This window comes from Mus caroli, unplaced genomic scaffold, assembly GCF_978045245.1.
Source record: "Mus caroli unplaced genomic scaffold, Mus_caroli_1 scaffold_3, whole genome shotgun sequence".
Taxonomy (NCBI): Eukaryota; Metazoa; Chordata; class Mammalia; order Rodentia; family Muridae; genus Mus; species Mus caroli.
The window spans coordinates 80,119,854-80,134,644 of NW_028227258.1; the positions used below are offsets into that span (position 1 = coordinate 80,119,854).

The 14,791-nt window shown below is 41.7% G+C and overlaps 1 protein-coding gene across 1 annotated transcript in view; it reads left to right on the forward strand.

The window, feature by feature from the left end:
* Positions 1–2,910: 2,910 nt before the first annotated feature.
* Gucy1b1 (guanylate cyclase 1 soluble subunit beta 1) overlaps positions 2,911–14,791 on the forward strand; it is a 42,939-nt gene continuing 31,058 nt past the window's right edge. Inside the window, exons 1-2 of the mRNA XM_021158183.2 lie at positions 2,911–3,036; positions 3,538–3,611. Coding sequence (XP_021013842.1) covers positions 3,034–3,036; positions 3,538–3,611 — 77 coding nt within the window. The 5' untranslated portion in view covers positions 2,911–3,033. The remainder of the gene's footprint in view (positions 3,037–3,537; positions 3,612–14,791) is intronic.

Consider the following 14,791-nt stretch of genomic DNA (forward strand, 5'->3'; position numbering starts at 1 on the left):
CAACAGAGCAAGACTCACTTGGCAAGTAACATAGGGCAGATAGCTGGGATATAGGATAGAGTAGCTCACACTCTGCGCAGTTTAGGCTTACAGTTCGTTAATAAAAACACTGGATTTCTGTGTGTAGAGGCTTGAGTATGCCTAGCCGATAGAGTGGCCCTATTTGGAGGTGCAGCCTTGTTGTAGCTGATGTGCCACTGTGGGCTTGGGCTTTAAAACCCTCAATCTAGCTGCCTGGAAGCCAATCTTCTCCAAGTTGCCCTCAGATAAAGAGATAGAATTCTCAGCTCCTACTGCCCCGTGTATGCCTGGACACTGCCATGCTCCCACCTTTAGGATAATGGACTGGAACTCTGAACCTACATGTCAGCCCCAATTAAATGTTGTCATTTTAAGAGTTGTCTTGGTCATGGTGTCTCTTCACAGCAATAAAACGATAACTAAGATACTGTGTCTTTTATTCTGGCTAGAGTGGGGCAGAACCCCTCCACCATAAAATTATTTTTATAAATCTCATTATTATCAATTTTTAAACCTCCCAAAAATTGTTTCTATTAGCTGAAAATATGAGCCCCTTCAGCTGACATTCCTAAAAGCCACTCTTTACTTCCTGTTTATTTCGATCCAACAGCCTGATCAGCAAACAGAGTTGACTTTGAGGTCATCCAAGTCCATTCCTAAGTTCCTACCTCCCCCATCCCCCTTTAACTGATTCTCCTCAGCTTGGAACTTACAGAGAAGGATGCAGCATAATGTTTCTGAGAGTAAGACATTCTGGGAGTAAATAAGTCACTTCATAGTCTTGCTTCTGTGCTCCTCAGTCAACAGTAGTGTCACTGAGGTTGGTGATCACACAAGTGTGGTCACCCTTTTGAGGCTCTGTATGGCTGTTGAGAACTCTCTTGGTTCTCAGAATCATATGCTTTGTGGTATCTTGTGAATGGAATAAAAATTAGTAAAGGGTTAGTGAACAAAATGTGCCTATAGATTCAGAGAGAGAGTGGGGGGGGGGGGGAGGGAGAGGGAGGGGCCAGAAAACAAACAGCTTAAGCCATTTACAAGTAGAAGTATGTGCTGACAGAGACAATAAGTGCAAAAGACAATTGAATTAAAAATGAGAAAGGACATTCAAATTAGAGAGATAGACACAGGAGATGGAGGAAAGGAAGGAGGGTATAAAGAAGGAAGGAGAGTCTGAATGCTCCCCTCACATCTTTTCCAAGTGAATTTTCAGTGTTTTTCATGCCTAAAGAAATGCATTTCTCTCCCCCCTTTCTGTCTAAGCCTAGTGTAGGGCACATACCACTGCACAATGCCCACAGAGACAGTGCAGGTACTCTGTTCTGCTTGTCATAGGAGAACAGATAAAGGTAGCATATATATATACAACAATTGTGGAATCAAAAGGTTCAGGAGGTCTTGTGTAGAATAGAAAACTTTTCTTGAGGAGACACAGTGAATATGTCTACTGTCTTTAGAGTGAGAAACCAATACTTACAGAAGGGACAACTTGAAAGTAAGAAAGAAAGAGAGAGAGAGAGAGAGAGAGAGAGAGAGAGAGAGAGAGAGAGAGAGAGAGAGAGAGAGGAAGGGAGGAAGGGAGGAAGGAAGGAAGGAAGGAAGAAAGAGAGAGAGAGAGGGAGGGAGGGAGGGAGGGAGGGAGGGAGGGAGAAAGACATACTGGAGAGGAATGAAATGTTCACACATTTGTAGTGGGCCCTTGGATGGATGGGTGGATGGATGGATGGGTGGATGGATGGACCGATGGACAGACAGACAAACAGACAAAACAGAAACACAAGACAAATCTAAAACTTCTGGAATTCTAACTCCTGGGTTGTAATATGGCCTTTCCTGTAAAGTTCACAGACAAACAAGATGGCTTAACGTTTTGCTCACAATTATGTTTGCACATGAAGTATCTATCCTCCAAGAAGACACATGAAGTATCTATCCTCCAAGAAGACACATGAAGTATCTATCCTCCAAGAAGACACATGAAGTATCTATCCTCCAAGAAGACACATGAAGTATCTATCCTCCAAGAAGACACATGAAGTATCTATCCTCCAAGAAGGTACCTGAGAGCATATTCCCCAGCTGGGAAACACCATTTTGGAAACTTCTGGAAGCCTTTTAGGAGTTTGTAAGTAGACCACTGTGGGTGTCCTTGGGAACTGTAGCCTCTGCCGGGCCCACCTGTGTGTCTCTGTAATGAACTAAACAGCCTCGGCCCCATCATGGAGTTGGGCTGTTCCACATGCCCCAAAGCAACGGAGACAAAAAAAAAAAAAAAAAAAAAAAGATGGACCTATAAAAACCATAGGAAAAAAATGAATTCTGCTGGTTAATGTCAGGTATTTTGTCTCAATGACAAAAAGTCTAATGCAGTTGCTAAACCTCTTGTATATTACAGAACATCTTAGTTTGTGCACTTGATTATTAACTTCATTGACTAAAAGTAAAAATGTTAATTTTGTAGGATTAGCTATGTCTGCCAGCTGTTGCTAGGTAAAGCAGCAGAGGAAATGTTTATGTGTATAATTACAGAAAACATGATGATACTAATCAACACTGGGGGCGCACACACACACACACACACACACACACACACACACACACACGCCCAAGTCCTAGGACATTAGAACAGATGTACTAGGATGACAATGACAATACCCCATCCATGCTGGAAGGAGTACAGCTGGTTCTGCTCTATCTGCCTTAAGGCCTCAAAAGAAATGACTTGTCACCAGACTGGGGCGGGAAAATGTTTGAGCACAGTAGCTCTGAGCCCATCTGAATTCCCTCCTCTGTCTCTGATTGGCTAAAATATGGGAAGAAACAGCGCCCAGCCTCCTGCGGCTCCACTCATCATTGGCTGAGAAGAGTGGCAATCAGAGTTGGCCGAGACTGATGCCCTAGCTTCAGCTCCGCGCTGGTCTGGGAGCACTGTCGCCGCTGTAGTCGCTGTCTGGGTCCCTTCCGCGGTACTCTTGCCTGGAAGCTGCTTCCTAGGCTCCGGGCGCGGACACCATGGTGAGTGCTGTCAGGATGGTCAGTGGAACATCACACCTGAGCGGGTGGACCTTGACTGGCTAGAGAGCTGGCTGAGATGCAGAAACAAGCCCCAGGGCACACAGAGCGGAGGGCCGCGAGGAACAGCGCCTTTGGTGGGAGGTGGGGACATATGATCTGCTGGAGAGCTCCGAGTCTCTGGGTCTGGTTGGGTCCCCACCACTCAACCCCAGCCTCCAACTTCAGGGGATTCTGGGTTCAACGGGCAGGGTTGTGTGGGAGGCTCAGGGCTCAGGTTCCTGAGCTACCCCTGTTGCACCACGGTGACAGGTGAGCAGGGGTAAGAAGATGGGGGAGGGGAAAGGGAGGACGAGAATTCAAAGATCCCGCAGAGCCCCCCCTTTTAGAATAGGGTACCCCGAAAACGTAGCCTGAAGGCGAATGACAGGTCAGAGGCACCGGGTGGAAGACAGGGTTGCAAGACGCGGGTCCTTAACCGCGGGGTCTCTCTCTGCCCTTCAGTACGGTTTCGTGAACCATGCCCTGGAGCTGCTGGTGATCCGCAATTACGGTCCCGAGGTGTGGGAAGACATCAAGTAAGTGAACAGCCCCGCTCCCAGGGCCGCGCGTTGGCATCGCGCCCGCGCCCGCTTCTCTGGCTGCTCCCAGCAGGGTCGTGGTGCGCATCCTCCGGTCTCCGCTCCCACGCTCCGAAGCCCGGACCAGGAGAGGAGGGTAGGCCGGGGCGTGGCCGCCTAATCAAGCCCCTTGGGGTCGCTGCGGCCTCTTCACCCGACTGAGCGTGGGAACACCCAGACAGGCAGAGCACTGTGACTCCCAGGCCAGGTTCAGAGGATTGGTTAGCTCCCATGCAAAGGGACCTGGGGGCTCCCTGGGCCTCTGCAAGGTCTTGGGACCAGAGGCAGGAAATGAACAGAAGATTCGCTTTCTTTTGCGATTTACAAACCAGGTACACATAATATGGTTAAATCATTTGGTTATGCTATAGTGCACTCAAAGATTATTTCTCCAGTAAGTCATGAGAAACCCATATTTAATAAAGGGACATTTTCCCTTTAACTTGCCCAAATCACCCTTGCTTTGCTGTATTTTCTTTTGGCAACCCTAGCAGGGCATCCTAGTTTCTGTAGAGCTTTGAGTCTGGTACTCAGATAAGACGAGAAAATACACTTATCTGAGATTTTAAGGACCAGGGCATCTCTTAAGCTTTCTGTAGGTCTAAGGAGGAGGTTTATTGGGGATTGAAGCCAGAACCTTATCCCTGAGAGGCAAACACGATGCCACTGAGCTGCATGTCTGGCCTTTATATTTTTGAGACGGGATCTCCCTACACACAGCGTAGGCTGTCCTGGAACTGCCAATCTTCTGTCCTCTCCTAGTGCAGGTTTTAGAGAAATGCGTCATCAAGCCTAGCGGAGCATTGCAATCTAACAGACTTATCTTTCCCCCTCTCTCTTGTTGAAACTTGGATTTAACTCCTGAATATCTGAGTGCCACTACCAACTATAGTACAGTCACAGACTGGAATTACCACGTTCTGTCTGGGTAGCGTTGGTGGGGATTAGAGAAGGACAGAGGGGAACAGGTGTCTATTATTTGTTGAGTTCCTGCACCCACCGATGCACATTCGTCCTTGCTATTTTTCTCAGCACATTTTTATAAGCAATCAATTTCAACATGCCTTATTATGTAGTAAGAGGATGGTGATTTTCTGTGTGTATCTGTTTCCATAGAAATGACCAGGTCTATAATTTAAGTGTTAAAACCCAACATCTCCCTCCAGCTCTCTTGTGTTTGAGCTTTAATTCACGTTCCATAAGCCATCCGTGTTATCCACACTTGTATTATCCACAGGGCACTGCTGCATCCGATAAAAAAGAGGTCAGGATGTGGAAGTTGCCATTTTATCAAACTAAATTCTAAGAAGGAAGGCTGCTTTGTGGTTGCAGTTTTCTTTCGACTTTATTCTTTCCTTCAGAATTGTCATTTTCTCTGGAGACAGTATAGGAAAGGCAGACACTGAGAACAAGCCCTTCCAGGGCCACCAAGCATGGGGATGTCTGTAAGCCACTCTGTGACTGCACAAAGGCAACATCCACATCCCCCAGACATTAACCTCTCATCTTTAAAACGGAAATCCCCAAAGTTCATGATGGATGAACTATAGAAACAGATATGTTTAGGATTTAAAGAATACCAACATGTTTATCTTTAAAATTAAATTGTCAAGGGATTTGTTCATGGGGATTATAATCTAAAAATAAATACATTCTATTGATAACTTTCAAATGGTGGCAGAAAATAATACAGGTTACTTCAAGTAATACATACATGTACATACATACATATATACATACATATATACACATACACACACAGAGGGAGGGAGGGAGAGACAGAGATAGAGACAGAGAGAGGAGATGAGACAGGTTCTTGTTATGTAGCTTTGGATGTGTGGAAATTACCATGCAGATGAGGCTAGCCTTGTTCTTACAACAGTCTTCCTGTCCTTGCCTCTCATGTGTCTGGACCACAATCACGTGCACTCACCACGAAAAGAAGTACCACTGAGCACGATTCTTAGGTTGATAGAATGCTAATAATTATGAGCCAGGTCACATGGGGGGTTTCCTCTGCAATTACTTGCAAGGACAGTGCCCTTGTAATAGAGGAATAGAACCAGTGCTGGCTACCTGGTTGCTTGTTTTCTCTTTTTAGGAAGGCATCTTTTATTGTTGGCATGGGTGCAGTTTTGTATATTGCTGGGGAGTCTGGCTTGGGTCTCTGGATCTAGAGGATTAAAACTTTTCCTTGCTACCCTGCCTAGTTTCCCAACAGGTTGTTGAATGCCTCCGGGAAGAGCGTTTGCCTAATCAGCAGATGCTCACTGAGGGTGAGGGAGATGTAACTGCTAAGGCTGCTGTCATGAAGGTGTCTCCTCCCCTTCCAGCCCAGCCCAGAGCACTTCTGCAGCTATTGGCCCAAGATGCTTTCCGTTTTAACTTCTTATGGAAAACAATATATGAGAGAACTTTTTATCCTTTCCCCCCCCAATAAGAACCAACCTTTTTTTTTCTTCCTTTATGATTTGTGAAAAACTATAAATAGCTATAGGATGTTTTGTAATATTTTTGAAGTTTAGTAAGAAGTGGGCATTCATTCTTTATGAGAAAGGAAGCAAAACATTAAATGACAAATAAAACTCTAAGTGTCAGGTTCCAGACAGAAAATTCTAGATGACTAAGAGCAGAAAATATCTCCTTGTAAACTCAGGGTCTGCACAGACTATGACCAACAGCATCACCACTTCACAAGCATGTTGTCTCTTCTTCTCAGGAAAAAGAAAAATCGCTCAGGAACCTTCTCTTAAAAAGAAAGACAGAAAAGATTTAGTGTCTGTGCCCAAGTCTCGAGGCCAGGCATTGTGGATGTATATGCATAACTACTCAAATGCCACAGTATAAACATGTAAACACGGTAAGCTCTTATACTAGGCAACATCTGGATCCAGCATCCCCACCCACTTTTGATCTACACAATAACATAAGAGGGCAAGAAGTTGCCTCAGATCTTGCTTTGCACATTTTGAAGCTTCAGATGATCCTCCTAAGAAGCCATGATTCCCAAGTGATGAGATAAAAATATCTATCATCCATTTAGAAAATGTAATCAGACTTTATGCATATTAAGATACAATCTAAAGGCTTGATAGGTCTCTCTCTATTATCCGGGTGTCAGCCCTGGTTGATGTGGTAATTGTATTGTGTCAGTGAGCTCTGAGATTCTCTGCCTACCTTGGAATTTATATGGATTCTAAAGCTGGATTCAAAAGGCTGGAAATTCTAAGAAGGTTAAAAGTCTATTGAAAACAAGTGACAGCTGAAGATGTAGCTCAGTGGTAGGATCCAATACCAAAACACCACACACACACATACACACACATATACACACACTCACACGCACACACATGCACACACACACTCACACACACACACACACACTCACACACACATGCACACACACACCACACACACATACACACACACTCATACACGCACACACACACACACACACACACCACACACATACACACACACTCACACATACACACACACTCACACATACACACACATACTCACATACACACACTCACACACACACACACACACACACACACACATGCATCCCTTTCAGAAAACCACTTCTTTGCCTACAGGTAAGCAGGACAAAGCATTGGTTACTTTGTGCCTGATTTTTCTGAGAAACTAGAGATAAGCAGTTAGATGTAAATGCTGGCATGAAAACAGTAAGTTCTATAATAATGTAATCGCTTTGTGAATTACTAGATTCTGTTGTCAATTTGCTATCAGTCACTGTCCATATGTTTTGTAGGGCTTTTGTCAATTTGCTACATATTTAATTCATTAGTCCTCCTTCTCTTTCGTCTATTGTCAAGTTTATCTTTAGTGAACATAGTTTAGTACTTCAGGCACTGAGGGTAGAAAAGCAAATGATGTCATTCTTGTCTTGAAAAGTCTGCGATATGAGGATATTTTTAGTCTTACTCATTTTTTATAAAATTTCTCTGTCACTCAAATAAGGAAATGACTGTGAGATAGCATGTACTGATCTTCCTCTTTGAAACTCATATATGTAGCATAGTTTGCTAATCAGGAATGAATATTAGGGTCCAAACAAGAATTCTTAAAAAAAAAAAAAGAAAGAAAGAAAAGAAAGTTACATGACTCTCTAACCTGCCTAAACTTTCCAAGTCTCAGTTATATGTGGAAAAAAATTAATGTGTTAGGTTGCTGCAGTACATACAATATTGTCTGAAAAATGCTTAATGTGGTTCTTAAATAGCTTCAGAAGAAACAGTGTCTATTGTTTTCCAATTCTCCCTGGTAACTGGGCTTTTCAACATCTTTCTTCCACAGCACACCTGAAAGATGAGAAGCTCCTTTTGAGTAAAGGCAGACTGGGTCTAGGGGTGTGAATGGATGCTAGAGAGCTTGCTTTTAGCACTTCACACCCAAACAAAACACTAAGAACAGTTGTGTCAGCATGCTGTTTCCACCTAAGTGTTTCCTACCCTCTGGTGTAAGGCCTCAGGTCATTTCTCATTTCTCTCATCCCATTCATGCACTGACTGCTCTAATTGGTTTTGAATTATCTCCTGGCCTTTCTTCTTTCCCCTTGATCCTTATCATCTTCTCTTGCCCTACTCTAAAACAACCCTCTTGCCATGTCTATCATGGGCTCATCCTCCACATTGTACAGATTGTTAGAAAATGATTGTTTCACTATACCATCTACATTGCGATTCTTTAAGCCACTCACCAGCCCCTCATCCCTTCTGCTTTTTCACATTCGTGATGGAATGAGTTCTATTTCTACATATCTCTATACCACAATTCAAGTAGGAAAAAGCCTATGTGTTTTTAAATATGGGTAACACTTCATATTAAAAAGGTATTTACGCCTTCTAGAGTTGTTTCCTCTGTATGTATTTTCAGCTGAGCCCTGTAATATCCATTGGAAGAAGGAAATGACTTTCAAGCTCAGTGTGTTTGCCATTGTTGTGTTTCTTTCTTCCACTATGAAGTGGCATTTTGAAGAAATTAAATGACTGTCTGTCAAGAGCGTTATGTGTAGGAAGGGACCACTCCTCTGATACCATGCTTCATGTTCCTACAAGTATTTTCCAAAGAGAAGTTATCTAATATAAATACAACATATTTATTTTATTACTCAAAACAACCCATGGAAAAAATTAAACAGATGATATAAAGAAATTTATATAAAAATATAAATAAGCTCTGGGTTAGGATCGAGACATTTTTCTGTAGGAAATTCTTCCAAGTTAACATGAAAGCCAGAGGAAGACACAGGATGTATATTTGCTTGATGCTAGGGAACTGAACACCTCATTGTGAACCACCTCACACAGCTGCTGGTGAGCTGTCTGAACTGACACTTTGGAAACAACATGGTTCTTGTATGGTAAGGCAGACCATAGCGTTGTTTTGATTGGTTTGTTTTTATGATCTGCAGCAACCCTCTGGCTGGTCTTGGGAAGTATTCATTGCCCCATATTCTTCTTTTTTTGTGTGTTAAATGTATACCAGAACCATATTAGCTTGGTGTGGTTTTGTACATTGCAATGAGGACTATAAGAGAAACCAGAAAGCCCTTGATTTCTTTCTAAGTCAAGATTTGATGGCAGCAAACATTAACTAAACATGGCTGCTGTTTGCAAGAGCGATGTCCTTTGTATTCCATTTTTTTTCTCTAGAATCAGGGACCTGGCAAATGTTTCTGTCTAACATGTTGGAAGGTGATAGTTAGGGGTTGATGCTACGCAGATGTCTACAGGAAAGCACACTTAAGGAAATGAGTACTATAAAGAAGAATCTCTCCAGTTCAGTTCCCTAGCGACAGTGCAGACTTGAAGTCTTGAGGCTTTTGTGTTCACTGTTTTGCTTCTTTAAGCACTGAAGAAGAAACAGTAGGAGAATACTGCTGTTATTATTACTTGTATCTAGAAAAATATAAGACTTTTTTTTCTTCATAAACTATGTCAAAGATGGTAAGATCTAAGTATGACAGTGCAATTGAGGCTAAGGTCAATATGCATTATCCCATTTATCCTGAGCATCTCTCATTGCGGACTGATCTCAGCTACTCAATCATGCTGAGGTTTAGAGTTTGAAACACATGGTCCCAGTTATGGCTCCTTTTTTCCATATCCCCTCTTGGTTCCGTAAATATCTCCTTCTCAGCTTTGATATAGCACAGTGAGTGCTGTTAAAGGAACCATCTTATATGTCCAGCATTGTACCTTCCCTTCCTAGTACATGAGTTTGTTGATAATTATGCTTGAAATGATTCATTTAATATCTGACCCACCTCACTAGGATCTGGCCTTTTTACTATTCTTAGAGAAAACCCTTTCCTCCACCTGTCTCTATTTCTCTCTTTCTCCATGAAAATGATACATACATATGTCTATGAATTGTTTTACAGTATTAATTGAATAAAATAGAGAACATGTGAGTAACACATATTTATCGTGTCTGTGTGTGTACGTGTGTGTGTACATGTGTATGTGTACATGTGTGTGTGTATGTGTGTGTGTACATGTGTGTGTACGTGTGTGTGTGTACGTGTGTGTGTGTGTACATGTGTGTGTGTACGTGTGTGTGTGTGTGTGTGTATCTAGATCCTTAATTTTTAGGATGTTGGTCAAAGCTGGACTGTAGAGAAATACATGTCAGGCTGCAGTTAGGTTTGAGATAATGCCATTCCATGTTGAATGCTCTATCTCATTTATATTGATTATTATATTTATATGTGGATCTACCGTGCCCCAATGCTTCCCACTCATAACATCCCTAAATTGTCATATTCATTCCTTATTGTCACATTACAAATGAGAGAAGAGGGAACATTAAACAACCTCCTTAAACACATAGCTATTCACAGAGTAAGAACTGTGACAGACTGCTAATTATCCCCGCATGGGTTTTCTCCCAACGAGAACCTGAACTCTGCTTTCCAGCATGGACTGATTTAGCCAGGACTCTAACCATCTACATGTGGGCTCGTGTCTTCTGTATTCCTATTTGCTTCCCTTGAATGTTCTGGAATATGTACAATGAGTGTGATTACAATGTTTGGAAGGTGTTTTTAATTACCAACCATCAATTGTGTTGAAGAAAAGCAAACTCTTCTAAATTTTGAACAGATTGCTTGCTTTGAGGGGAACTATGACATCGAGTGCTCCCCAAGCAGGGTTGATGGTGAGGTGGATTCATCTGTTTGATAAGACTGTAGAAAGCCCTGATTTAAGATATATGTGAGTGGCTTTCAGAGTGGCAGCCACCGCTGTGATGCATCTCCCATGTCAGGATAGTCACTGTGAGAACAACCACAACAGTCTCTGCTCCCAATATGCCAAGAATGATGGCATTATTTTGCTTAAAATTGAGACCCATTTGTCATTTATTGAAGCATGGATGAATGACAGGTTGACTTATGGAAAACCACCTTCAATTAAGGTATGAAATGGAATGTGACTCTAGACGTAAAGGGTCTGTCACTCCTTTGGCGAAATTCTTTACACTGGAATCTCACCACGGGCATTCAGAGACTCATTAAAATCCTTGTAATTAGATCATGAAAATATGGCAGTTATTTTCCCTGCTACTTACAAATAAAAAAAAAAATCCACATGCAGCTTCAATGGGGCCTATGATTATTGTCTGTGGCTTCTAATGGAACATTTTAATTTTCATAATGACTAGATACAGCTCAGTGTTTAATATACTTCCCTCCCTCTCTTCTGGGCATTCCTAGAATTTATGATACAGACTAAATCTGTGTGCACCAGGAAGGCTCCAGGATCAGTAGTACTTGGGGATGTTGGATGGTCTGTCAAGTGTGGAATTGGTTGGAGCTCACCTTTGTTTTGAGACCTCTGTGGGAAGCACCTTTACCTAAAGGCACAGACTGTGCCTGGAGTCCACTTGCTGGGCAACTGAACAGTAGCAGCAGCTAAGGGTAGGATGTGGAGTCAATCATTTTGTTGTTCATACACAACATCAAGAGGAAGCTCCTGAAACAGAACTTGAGAAATGGTGCTTGACCATTTTGGACACGTTATATATCTGATTTTTTAAAGACATATAAAATATTCTTACTATGAAACATGAAGTATGTTCTTGTTCAGTTGTATTGGACAGCTCGCTTTTATAGTACAGTGTGTAGAAATTTATGGAAAGTATATTTGAGTAATAATCCCTTCCCTTGTTTTAAAGTGTGCATGCATATATTTAGCAGGCAAGTATTTCAGCCAACCCACCGAACACCATTCTGATAAAACTACCCACTACCCATTTTTTGGAGGTAACTAGTAGATATGAAAAATGGGCTTACATTGCAACTACTATCAATCAGCAGGAGTGAGCTGAAAATGAATTGTTCTAGGGCAAATATGGCACCTATCTATAATGCATTACTGTGGCAGTGAACATATGATTCTGTTATTATTTTGTTCCCATCTGAAAATTTAATCACTATTCTAAGTCACATAAAAGAAGAGTTCTTGCTTTTACCATTTACAATTCATAAGTTTTACTGGCAAATCAATAAAGTGCACACTTGCTTTCTTTTATGCAGAATGGAGACTTCTGAGTTGGTCATTGCACCTCTTGCCTCTTCCCTGCACGTTTCCTCTGCCTCCTCTTTGCCTTGCTTCTCCTCTTACCTCCTCCCCTGGACATTCTTTCTCCCTCCCCTGTGGCCTTCACAGTTTGCTTCTTCAACTGCTGTAGCTCTGTGTGAAATAGAGACTGGTTGTGCTAACAGTCCCATCCCGGTGGTAACTGCATGAGCGTGTGTGCATTATGCTCTGCAAAAGACATGGGATGAAACCTCAGGATGCCCTCAGACTAGCCCAGCGACATACAGGAGAGCTGTAGTTCTTTATTTTGCACAGGCTGTGCAGAAAGACTTCTGACTCATTATTTAGAAAAAAAAAATAAAAGAAAACCAAATGAGATAAGCAAAATAAATTAAAAGTATGTTAAAAATATTTAATGTTAGAGAAAATTTCGAATTATGAATCCCGGAGAAGCCCATGGCTGCTTCACATGATGCAGAAACTGAGTAAAGTTGATGCTAAGATGATTTTGAAAAATTGAGTCTAGAAAGATGGTGAGAGAACATGGATCTGGGTAAGTCAAGCTCCAAGGAAATGCTACATATAAAAAAATGTTAAATTATTAGAAATGGTATATGTAGTAGATAGAGAGATGTGTATTCAGTATTAGCTTTTAAAAGTATAAATGTTATGGGGCAAGCAAGTAAGAGATGAAGAACTTGAAAGCTCTGTAACTTGAATTATGTATGTTGCTTATATAATCTATCCACTAACTTGCTTCCTAAATTTTCTTTTATTTTCTGGTCACTTTCTCTGATTTCAGTCAGTAGCAACTGAAGGAGGAAAAATTCTCCCAAACTAAGGAGAGAGAATCTTTAGCAGAAATGGAAGCAGGAGAGCCATTAAAGTTTCTACCAAGTAATATGGTGGGTCTGTCATGAAGAGCACTGACTGAGGGTGTTGGGGGGGGTCCATTATGAAGAGCACTGAGGGTGGAGGTGTTAATCACTTCTGTGTACCACATGGCAACTAAGGCTTTAGGCAGCAGGAAGCCTGATACAATAGGAATCTGTGAGGAATGTAGGAGAGGTGCTGAACACTGACAAGACATTTCCAGCAGCGGCTGCAGGGGGTACTGCCTGCCTCCCCTTCATCATTATGCATGCCTGTTCCTGCTCAGGTTAATCTGTTATCCAACCACATTTGGGGGGGGGTCTGTGATTCTCTAGTTAGTGTTTCCCCTGAATACAGGAGATGATGGATGGGCTGGGTAGAGGAAAGTATTGGTTCCAGCAGGATGGGTGGATGATGGCAGACAGCAACTGCATCTCTTCACACGCCAAATGGCACATCAACCCTGAAGACCCCAGTGCCACTGTGTGGAATGCGGAATCTCACTGCTATCTCTTTCTTCCCCCATTCTTATTCTGTCTACCTTGTGTTCTTGTCTCCAAGCATATGCCATGCTATAATGTAGTATGGAATTTAACACTTTTTACATATTGCTTCTTTCTACAATTGCAATACCAGTCAGTGAGGGCTGGTATCTTTCATAGTTTTCTTTATTGACATATCAAGATGCTGTGAAAAAGAGCTAGAGCCTGAAAGGCCTGGAATATGTGTGGAAACACATCTGGGGCAGGGAATAAAAAAGAAAACAAGCAACTGGCTATTCCCCAGGGCTTCAGAGATAAATGCAAATAAGAGTTCTAAGTGTCTGAATAATTCAATGGAATTCAGCACGACATTTCCACAAGAAGACGCTTCCTGGTCTGTACTCTGCTTACTCTGTTTTTAGCTCCTCCAGGGAGCCTGACCGAGGATCATTTTAGGAAGGAATGCTTAAGAGATAAAGGAGCTTGTTTCAATAAACAGAGAGGATGTGGGTCTGGTTGGTAGTTAGCTGATCTCTCTGGAAAAGGCTGCTTCTCTGTTTTCTACATATGGAGTGTGGATGCTTCTCACTCATTTAAGGGTTACCATGGATTGGTGGGTGTTTTATAGAAACTAAGTTTATTATGAAAAATTATATGATTGGATTTAATTCATTTCAAAGAATAGAACATGCTGACTATAATGAATTAGCATATATTTTGTTGTAGACTTGATTAACATTTATGCATATTTTATGTCAGATGTCACTAAATTTCCATGTGGACATTAGAGTTGGTTCACAATAAGAAGAAAATTGGAAAAATAACAAAATTGACATAGTCGTGGCCTTCAAAACAGCCAATTCCATTCCTAGGAATTTATTCTGTTTCTCTATAAACACACAAATATAGTCCTTGTAATGTTGCTCTTTATACTTATTGAAGAAAATAAAAGCACTGTACCTCACTAACAAGACTTTAATGTATTTGAACAGTGCAAATTTGTTCAGTCGTGGTATCCAAGAGTAATTTGTTGAACGGAAAAGAAAGCCATCAAAGATGACATTGAAACTAGCTGCCTTGAAAAGCATTACATATTCAAGTGTGAACAACTTGATATAGTACTGAAAGTAGTTTTTTCAGGCTAAAGGAAGCTTGTTATTTCATTTTTAGTTTTTTCTTCCCTGTGCCTTATGAATTCTTATAATAAGCAATAAGA